Source organism: Labrus bergylta, chromosome 3 (genome assembly GCF_963930695.1).
Source record: "Labrus bergylta chromosome 3, fLabBer1.1, whole genome shotgun sequence".
Taxonomy (NCBI): domain Eukaryota; kingdom Metazoa; phylum Chordata; class Actinopteri; order Labriformes; family Labridae; genus Labrus; species Labrus bergylta.
Genome location: NC_089197.1, coordinates 34,314,716 through 34,325,928, shown reverse-complemented (window position 1 = coordinate 34,325,928; position 11,213 = coordinate 34,314,716). Strand labels below are relative to the sequence as shown.

The window sequence follows — 11,213 nt, the reverse complement described above, 5'->3', positions numbered from 1 at the left end:
ACTAATACACATAAATACAGTAAAATAGAATATAATGTAAAATTAAAAAAATAATGATTTGAATGTACAAAATATAGAATATAGAATAATGTAAACAGTGTAAAGTGTCAGTGTGTAAAGTGTGCAGGGTGTCAAAGTGCAATGTGCAGATTGGAATGTGTGGTGTGTGTGCATCATGTAGTCACAGTTATGTTTTGTTTTTAACTGAGGAGAGTGGAGTTAACAGTCCGGACAGCCTGAGGAAAGAAGCTCTTCCTGAGTCTTTCTGTGTTCGCCTTGATGTGTACAAGGCACCTGCCAGAGGGTAGCCACTTAAACGGTCACTTACCTGGGTGGTAGGGATCACTCATGATCCTTTTTGCCCTGGCTGTGCTCCTCCTTGTGAAGATGTCCTGGAGGGTGGGGAGTGTTGTACCCATAGTACGCTCTGCTGACTTCAGCACCCTCTGCAAGGCTCTTCGGTCACGTACAGTGCTGTTCCCGTACCACTGGATGATGTTTTCAGTCAGCACACTCTCCACCGCTCCGGAATAAAAAGTCTTCAGGACCTTCACAGAGACTTTGAAGTTCCTCAGCTGTCTGAGGTGATAGAGATGCCTCACCCTCTTCACCTGTCTGTCTATGTGGGTTGTCCATGTGAGATCCTTAGAGATGTGCACCCCCAGGTACTTGAAGCTGCACACCCTCTCCACCAGCATCCCATCAATTCTCAGAGGGGTGTAATCTCTCTGCAGTCCTCTCCTGAAGTCCACAATCAGCTCCTTGGTTTTGCTTACATTCAGGAGCAGGTTGTTGTCCTGGCACCACTGTGACATGTTTCCAACCTCCCCTGTATACGTCTGCTCATCATAGTTGCTGATGCGACCAACAACCACCGTGTCATCTGCAAATTTCACAATGATGTTGGAGCTGCTTGTGGCCACACATTCATGTGTGTACAGGGTGAAGAGTACGGGTCCTTGATGATGAGCACAGACAGAATTTATTCACATGATACTCCAAAACTGGCTAAAATTGTTGTCACAAAACTACAGATCATATCTTCAGGTTCAACTAAAATGTTACAATGTTACAAAATCAGACTGATAGCATCCATAATACAGGAATTATTTTAACTGTCACAAAGAGCATTTGTAGTTTTTATGCTTGTGTAGTTTCCCCTTCCTGCCTGAGGGCCGTGCTGATCGCCGTGTGTGTCTGTGTTGGTATGATGCAGGTGGCGGCTCTTGATTGGCTCAAACGACTCTGATGGCTCAAACTTTAAACTCTTTAAAACCTTGTCCTCCCTCACTACCTGAACAATGTGTGATGCTGAAGTGTCTCTGTTAGCTCTGTGTTAGCATCATTACACTGTTCTATGATGAACATGGTGTGAATATCTTCTGAAGGAACATGTGAGGGAGTGGATCTGTTTTCTGTCTCTCTCTGTGTCCTGATGATAATCTAAGTGAAGAATGTGCCTGTGTGTTTTTTTTTAAAGAAGTTCTGTTCATTTTAGATATCATGGACTGTGTCTATTTGTTTAGTGTGCTCTCTCTGACTGATTTACAGCTTCAGATAAAAACTCTGGCACTAATACATCCAACCTGCAATGATGCTAAAAGTGCTGTATGCTATTCCCAATATTTCACCTTTTTTATATTTCAAATGTATGCACAACAAATACAATTTATTATTTAACTTAAAAAAAAAGAATCTTCTTCTCTTTTGTTTAAAGGTTTAATATTTGGGCTTTTATTTACTGAATTTGAACCAGGGCCACTTGCTGGGGGCACGTGCACTAACCACTAGGCTACCGGCAGCCCAGAATCTTCATCGCTAATTCATATTTGTTTCTAATCATGGTCCCACTTATTAAGAAAGTTTACAGAAAGTCAAATCTGACTCAGAAGTTTTTGACAACATGCTTCTGTAAAGATTTTTTTAGCTGGATATGAAACAGACTTTAATTATTACTGAAGGCCTTTTAGTACACAGAATTAGATCAAAGGTGGGGGCGCTGGTGGTGCAGTGGTTAGTACACGCGTGACCCATATGGAGGCTGTAGTCCTCCGAGCAGGCAGCCCATGCAGGTTCAAATCTGACCTGTGGCTCCTTTCATGCATGTCATTCCCCATTCTCTCTCTCCCTGATTACCATCTCTATCCACTGTCCTAGCTCTACATTAAAGGCACAAAATAAATCTTAAAAAAAAGAATTAGATCAAAGTCCAGAGAGTCGGCCATTAGTTACTGTGATCCTTCTCTCTAGAAGAACTCATTGAGCTGAGGTCCATCACAATTTGTGTGTCTTGTTTCGTGTTTTTGTTTGTGCAGAAATGTTTTCTAGGTTTTTATATTTACTCGTGCTTTTTTGTGTTTGATGTGATTATATTAAGGTTGAAATAACTTGTTAATTCTTGTATTCCTGTGTTTTTTATGCATTGCACATTAACCTTGCCTGTATTGAAATGTTCTTCATAAATAAACTTTCAATTCTATTGTTGATGTCTTATTATGAACTACATAAGCAAACAAGACCATCAGCAATAAGACCGTTAATATCTGTACTGGCATTTATTTGTTATTTGACTCAATCCATCTCACCTCTGTTATTACCACCGAACACGGTTATTACCCTTCCCCCCTCCCCCCATCTGCTACGTTCAGATTGAGGGCGAGACATCATATGGGCGTAAATATCACTCCTACAAATCGCAGTTTGAATAGGGCAACTGTTAGGACTTTTGGGACTTATGCGTGCGTCCGTGGGTGGCCGATAAGATTGTATGGAGGGCCCATGCCCCGACCCTCTGGACACACCCCTGTCTACGAATGGAGATGAATCTGTGTGTGTGTGCAGTGGTGGTTCTAGACCACTTTTACTGAGGGGGCCAAACTGGGGCCAGTTGTTTTCTCAGAGGGGAAAATGAAAGATGATCGCTTTAAAAATATATTATGCTAAATAATATACTTTTAAACATCATTAAATACCATGATTTGTATTTGTTTCAGTAACAGTATTTAATACTAGATTGTGAGTCCGGTTGTTGAGTCAAATACAGTGTATGTGTTGGAGGGGGTACCAAGCTCAGTATTACAGGGGCACTGGCCCCTGTTGGCCCCTGCCTAGAACCGCCTGAGTGCATATCCTTAACATTAGGGTGCAATATCTTTAGTTCATTTTAAATTCACACCTAGAATACAGAGACTGTTTGTTATTTACTCTCCAGAAATCTTCGGTGATTTCCTTTGAAAGGTCTCGACCGGAAGTTGCGGACGTTTGATGAGGGAGGAGGCGGGAGGAGGGACTGGGTGTTGCCTTGGTGTCTCGGAGCTGAAGTCAGACAGTGTTGGTCCAGTCCGTTAGCCGCCGTCCTTACCACTCTCCCCCCGCTGTCTACTCTGATATCCTCGCTGAATCTCGACCCCCCCTACGGATCAACAATGGGAGTTGAAGGCTGCACCAAATGCATCAAGTACATGCTCTTCTTCTTCAACTTCATCTTCTGGGTGAGCAGCTTGTTTTTAAATCGCTGTGTTTGTCTTTTTTACGTGTGCGTGTGTGTGTGTGTGTGTACACGCAGTGCAGCCTCTCTTCTGTCTGTAGCGGTGTTTGTTTGGTGTGTTTTAGCCTGGTTTACCCTGTCAGTCCGACATGAATGAACACATGAAACATAGCTAAACTAATGGTTCATACCTGAGATTTACACGTTTACCGTTATAACGTCTGAATAACCGCGCATGCGCTCTCACCGCTAGGAGATGTGGAGAAATTCAGCAAAAACATGTCGAGAAAGGCGTGTGTGGATAATGTATTTAACCTCAACACACACACACAGCCACTTTTAGTTTCAGCACCTCAGAGTCTTTAAATCAACGTGAAAAGTGACCGAAAATCCGCCCCGACCACCGCAGCGAACACACACACACACACACACACACACACCTTAACATTTAAAATAAGGGTTAGGTCACCAATGAGAAGATCGATTATCTGCTGAAAACTTTCAGAAATGTTTAGTAGTCTGAGACGTGGAGGTTGGCCTGCTAGGTTTTGGATAACGGCTTTGTTTGGATTACATCTTCCACCCTCTGTGTGTGTGTGTGTGTGTGTGTGTGTGTGTGTGTGTGTGTGTGTGTGTGTGTGTGTGTGTGTGTGTGTGTGTGTGTGGAGGGGGGACCCAAGGAAGGTGGTTTCCATTTGGTGAGTCAAGGCCCAGTGTTGGGTGATGGATCATGGAAACATTTGTGGATGTTTTAGTTTTTACTCACAGTCATCTGTTTTCTTTGATTCTTTCAAACTTTTTCACTCTGAGTCATTCTCTTCAATAGAAAACATAACACCCACTCCATATTTAGTTATAACAATAGAAACTGAACTGAAGAAGCTTAGCTGCCTGATTGGTTGTCTGTGTATGAAGGTATTTCCCAGAGACAGTGACATCTGTTTGTGGATTACAGTTTAAAAAATGTTAAGTTTCACTTTTAGGCTGTGGCCATCTTGGTTTGTTGGAGTCTTTTTTTTAACAAGAGGGTGGAGCTGTCGGACATACTGCATTAAACATGGAGGTGTTGTCAGTGACGTCATCCATTGGTTTCTGACAAGCAACAACCTCCAATGTTTAAAAATGACGTCAGTGTGGAAGTGCTAAAAACTGACTTCAGTTTCAATTTGAGCCTGGCATCAAAAGTGAGTCGATCTCCATTTGGTCCCATATTAAACAGAAATAATATTTACAGCAGAAATAAACATGTTTAAAGCCATGTGCAATTTAGTTTAAAATAGCTCATGTCTTTGTCCTCACACACTGCACAGGGCTGTTTTTTTTAAATAATTCATCCGTTTTGACTAAATATAAAGGATAACAGTTTTTCATAATAAGGGGCGTGGCTGAGTTGACTGAGAGGGAGACTGGTTGTTGTTGTTTGTCAGGAGGCCTTAGATCTGACTCAGCTCCAGTTATTTGCCGGCCACTATAGGTTGACTGAGGCTGCTGTTGAGACAGCATTTCCAATATGGCGGCCGCCGACGTCAGGCTCCATAACGCGTCATATGAAACCAGTTTCAGAGATTTCTCTTTCAAAGTCATTCAAGTTTTTAAAGTTTTAAAAAGTCTTCTAATGCGATGGTTCCCAACCAAGTGGCAACATTTTTACAGCCTGGTACAAAAAAAACGAAATGGGTCGGATTAGTTATTGTCATCACTGGCACAGACTGTATGGGGTCTGAATTGTTTGGCAGAATGGCTCCATTCTGATTTTATGATCGATACTTTCTATCCATAGTTAGGCACGTAGCTGACATGATTGAAAGCTTAAAGCCTGAGAATAAAGTGAAAAACATTCTAAAAACACGTTACTTTGTCTTTCTGAGGTGGCATTGTTGTTCGTTTGGTGCCTGTTTTGACGTAATGGTTATGAATAACTAAACAATCATTGACTAGAGTGGCAGTGAACGGACCGTGGTGGGGGTGTGTCAGAGTATGTTAGGCTGAGACAGCATTTCCAGCATGGCGGCTGCTGCTGATGAGCCTCCAGAGCCCCCTGCTGTGACAGATGGCTGACGTCACTCAGGCTCCGTCCATTAATTAATTTACAGTCTATGTTCCAAACCTTTTTTTCCTTAAATCTCATTTTGACAAAATCATAAAAGCAGACAGAGCCTCGCCCATCCAAGATCTCAGGCAGGGCCCCGGACCCCAGGTTTGGAACCAATGTTCCAGTGTATGGAAGGCACAAGGCAGTGTGCAGGAGTTTGACATTATAATAAAGAAATGACCCAATCTAGGATGTCTAGAGGTCTTTTGAATTTGCAACACGGTATCTGAACAGCTATCAATAGAATTTGATTTTAACTAGAATTATACCAAAGTTTAAAAAAAACAAAAAACTGGTATTTTGGCAATGTTCTAACGACCTGTGATGGCGGAAACAAATCAAAGAAACAAGTTCATGTAGGGTGTGATTGTTCACAGTGTCTGCAAAGTGACTTTAATGTGATTGTTAGTGCATTACAGCATCCCTCTTACCCCGCCCACTTTTTAACCACTTAGTGTGACCGTGAGTGTTTCTCGAAAGATCTGTGAGAAGAGAAGAGGTCAGTCCATCTCAGAGAGACGCAGCGGCTGCTCTGTGCGGTCAGCAAGCAGCAGGCCGAGGGGGCTGGAGCTTTAAAATGAGACCTCCTGTTTCCATAAATCACACCGGACACTGGGAGGGAGGGTGGAGGAAGGGTGGGGGACTGCAGACAACGCCTTGCCACCCATACCCCCTCCTCCAGCATGCATAGCATTCTGTAACCCCCTGTGCTCTGAGCAACGGGCAGAAATAGACTCTGCAGCCAGGGAGAGCTGCAGCTGATCTCAGGCTGAGAGCGGTTATAATCAATGTTTAAAACACACAGCCACTTTCTTTATTTTACCAACAGTCTGCTGAAGGCCAACATGCCCGCACTGTGTGTCAGCCAGCAGGACGTCCTCCCTCTGTCTGCCGACACACAGCTGTAGTAAGCGTGTGTTTACACCATTTTCTTACAGAGGAATGTGTGACAACAAATGCTGAATGAGCAACAGGTGGTGATACACGATGTCTGTGTCAACTCAGACTAAAAACATCAGTCAGTGAATGTGGGCAGCTTAACATTTTAGTGAAGCTCTAATCTAAACCATTGAAGAGCTAACTGAGGTGGTCAAAAAATCAGATATTTTCAATACTACTTGTTTTAAAGTGCCACGAGCTGAAGATAGATTGCACAAAGACATTGCTGTAACATTGCCAATGTTTTTGTGCAATGTGTCTCAGTCTCCTGCCATTAAGTATTGTGTTAACTTGATTAAAATTTCACAACCTTTTTAACTAAAATGTCTGCCCCAGAAGAACACAGACTGAAAGAGACCGCTGACAGTGATCCTGATACTATCGTAAGGTCACGGTAACGAGCTCATGTTAGCTAATTAGCACTCACCTATGCATTGATTATGAAGAACTGAACCAGCAACTTTGAAAATACATAAAGCTGTCCATAACTTTGTAGACTTTCATGGCAGCGGTGTAAGGGAAATGATTCTTTACCAGATAGAAGAAAACATCATCAAAGTGAAGTTCACTTGGAGACAGAGTGTGCAGTGGTGGCCATTTCTTTTTTTAAGCTTTTTTTTTGCCCTCCAAGCGTCCGTGTCGGTCACCTGACTGAAAGCTAGGACGGTAATTATTTAGAACTTACATTAGAAGTAATGGTAACTAGATGCTAATTTTCTCCTTTATTAGAAAGTTGGATTAATGCACTTGTTATTACTACAGGAACAACAAGACTCTAAACATAACCACAGAACACAAATCCTACCATGGATGCACAGAAGGTGACACAATACCTGAATGTTATACTTTAATACAGTTCCATTTAAAGCAGACAGTTGGATAACTGTTATAATACCACATCATTTAAAATAAGTCCATACCACCCAATATTTGATAATTGTGCAGACAAACTCTCTGTCTGTTTGTACCAGACATAAATGTAACTTTTGTGTCTTTATGAAACACCAAAAGGACTTCAGAGACCTCAGTAGAGTGGACCATTGTGCTCCCTTTCTTTCTCTTTGAGCAGCTTTGATGGGAGATCTGAACTATTTGTGAAAGTCTCAGGACTTGTTGATTCTGTCGATCTCACAGAGATTTCTTTTAATTTTAAAAGGTGGTGTTGAAATGTATCGAAGTATTGAACATTTTTAACAACAGTTATAAAAAGGGAGAGCAGAGTTTGGCGTAGCAGCCTGGATCTGCTCTGTCAGACACCCCGAGCAATTCTTCTGCAGGCTGTCAGCCAAAAAGATCACGATCAACAGGTCGGACTGCTGTACTGATTCTGAAGTGATGTAGCCAACTTCACAGATAGTTATCACCAGAGCAGAGAGCGTCAGAGCAGCCAACAGAGCCTCATTCTGTCCTCTGTCTTTTATACAGAATCTGGGTCAGGGCCCGAGTTAACACTTGGACTTACCAGCAAACATTAACATCAAATTATCTGTCAGCTAGTCAATGATTGTTCAATCCTTCGACACCAAACTCTATTGCGTGGCTTTTCCACCCACTAAACATGTGCAAATAAATCACAAATAGGCCGTCTAGTAGATAGAGGGAGCAAATCATTAGGCCCTGAGAGTGAAAGTGAAAACTTTCGTGTCTGTGAATGTGAATGTTAAAACACCTGTCTGTCGGGGGGGGGGGGGGGGGGGTGTAAAGCTATTTTTGGTGTCATGATTCGCTGGCTACTAATAAAAGTAGATGCTAAAATCATCACTTCCCATCAGTGTTCTGGAAAACCCGAGAGATAAACTCTCCAACTTGAAGATCTAATGTTCATCTGGCACTTCACTGGGTTTTTTTTTTCTGGTGCCTCGAATGCAGCGATATAATTTATGCTGTTGTCCCGATGCTGACAGTGTTTGGAAAATGTTAAAATAAGTTATTTCAGATGTGCAGAGCTACTGTATTCTCCCACCCCAATGCTGCATAGTTCAGCTCATTTTACCACTAAGTGTTTTGATTCGAGGTGATGGAAAGGTTGCTCGGCTGCAGCCACTCTTAAGGCCAAATGAACATTTTCTGCTTGTTTCTTCATTTTAAAACATTCTACTGAGTTAAACAGCTAACTTTAGCACTTAGCAGGGAGTGACTGATTAGCCCAGAAAAAAATCTGAATCTATTTTTTTCCCTACCTCTAATAGATGTACAGAATGTTTTGCGTTGATCTCTCAAATGCAGATATCAAACACATATAATAAAGACAAGGTGGTCACTCAACTGGAAAGTAAGTGGGCATGTACGTGTATCACTGTGTGAAACTGTGGTGAGTGACAATGTTTGTTGTAAATCCATAACACACTCTGCTGGTCACAGCCAGGAAGATAACTGCTAGTGTAATACAATAACACTTGAATGAAGTGCTATTTGACTGGTGAATAAATCAAGTAATATTGATGCATAATGGAGATAAGATAAGCAGGTACTGATAGTCACTTAATATGCTAATATCGGCTCTTATTATCAGTTGGCTGATTAATCGGTCGAGCTCTAGTCTGAATATGTCTTGCTTACTGAGATTAGCAGGAATGATTAAACTACAAATATTATTTTTAACAGCTTAACTCTCATGAACCAGCTGATAGTCTTTTAAAAAATCTCCCAACAAATTCAAAGAAAGATTCAGGGATCCTCTAAAATTGTTGTAAAAGTGTTGAAAATGCTTCCAATGTAATAGCCTATATATTTTTTTATATCACATTATACTTTTTAGATGTATACACGATGCATCCTGTGGTGAAGTCCTGTGTTTTAATATGTGTTCCCTCTGCACACACATAAAAATGAAACGTCTCATAAACAAGTTTAAATCAGAGTTAACCTTCAGTGACTCATCTCAGCACTTCACGTGGTGTGTGTGTGTGTGTGTGTGTGTGTGTGTGTGTGTGTGTGTGTGTGTGTGTGTGTGTGTGTGTGTGTGTGTGTGTGTGTGTGTGTGTGTGTGTGTGTGTGTGTGTGTGTGTGTGTGTGAGAGAGAGAGAGAGAGAGAGAGAGAGAGAGAGAGAGAGAGAGAGAGAGTGTTTCAGCTCTCTCTCCAGTTGTGGTGTTGATCTGGTTGCCGGGCAGCAGCTGGACTGAGCTCAGGAATGAACCTCAGTGAGACGACGAGGGGAGGGGAGGAGGAGGTTGGGCTGTTAGTTAGTTAAATAAATACACGTCTCTGGGCCAGAAACAATTTAGATAGGAAAATGTGAAATTCAAACAGTTAATTTAAAAGAAACGGTGTGTACAATGTCAACATAAGGGTTGTCATGATAGCAGAATTTTAAGAACTTTGATATCATTTTAGTAAAATTAAACAGTTTAATACCTGTTTAGATACAATAATCACTAAAATGGAAGTCCTAGTTGGATAATATCTTGTTTAAATCATAATTGAAGACAGTGCTCTCTAGGGCTGCTTGATTATGTCAAAAATCATAATCACACTATTAAGGCTGGGCGATATGACATTTTTTTTTACCACAATAAAAAACATCATATCAGTCGATATGTAATCATCACAATTTCAAGATAAACGTCAAATCATTATTTCTTTCAAATGTAGGCAGCTTTTTGCTCCTCAGTATAAAGTTGAAGAAACTGGATGGTTAATTGTGGTTTAACCTTTATCGTCAGAACACGACACCTATACTTGAACAGAGGAACATTTCTCAATCATGAGCACAGTGCACAGTGCTGGAAAATGCTGAGATGACAGTTTGCTGCTGGGGAGTCACACTTACAGTCCTGGTGCTTGCTGAGGGTCCACTAACACTTGTTTGGGAAGTTCAATCAATTGTTTCCTCCTGTGGTGTTGTCCTTTTTATCCTCACATATCCTCTGGTGTAAAAGTATGTTTAATTAAATTTATATTGCAGATTTATTCATTGACTTGACAACATCTGGATCTCATTCATTTATTGAACTTTAACACTCGTTAAACTTTAATATTCTGAACACTTTGAGAAACCAGCAATAAGGAAAATCCATCCATCCATTATCTATACCGCTTTTTCTGTTTGTGGTCGCGGGGGGGCTGGAGGCGATCCCACCAGTCATTGGGTGAGACTGTTAGCCAGTCACACTCACATTCACACCGACGGGACATTTTACATTCATACATGGAAATAAATACAGTAAGTAATAAAAATAGATACATATTAAATGAATAGATACAAATAAATTACCAAAATGTTTAAGGTAGTGGTATTGTACTCTTGTGTCCAAAATATAACAACAAACTCTTTGAAACTTTTAGCACACGTGATAAAACCTGTGGACAAAAGAGACAACGCGGCACAGTAATCGTTTAATCACGAGTATCTTGTTTTCATGATGGTTTAAAAAAAGGACTGAAGATCTGAAGGATTCTTTTTTTTAAAGCTTGTGGCTACTTTTGGATATTTATTCAGGGATGGGTCATGATTTACAAATATTCGATTAGTCATCATTACTGTAGTTTAAAGTGAACAATCACATTGGAACATGAGTTTCTTTTTTTTTTGTTGTTCACTTTTGTTTTTAAGTGCATCGACTAGTACAGTCTGAAGCAGCAGCAGCATGGCAGGCTCTCACATGAACAGAACTAACAGATGACGCAGAGAATGAGGATACGACTAATGCAGAGAGTGACAGATTGAGGCAGAGCAGGCCGACACATTGACGTGT

At 41.1% G+C, this 11,213-nt stretch overlaps 1 protein-coding gene across 1 annotated transcript in view; it reads left to right on the top strand.

Moving 5' to 3' along the window:
• Positions 1-3,288: 3,288 nt before the first annotated feature.
• Positions 3,289-11,213, top strand: part of cd81a (CD81 molecule a) — a 34,964-nt gene continuing 27,039 nt past the window's right edge. The window contains exon 1 of the mRNA XM_020631512.3: positions 3,289-3,491. Coding sequence (XP_020487168.1) covers positions 3,426-3,491 — 66 coding nt within the window. The 5' untranslated portion in view covers positions 3,289-3,425. The remainder of the gene's footprint in view (positions 3,492-11,213) is intronic.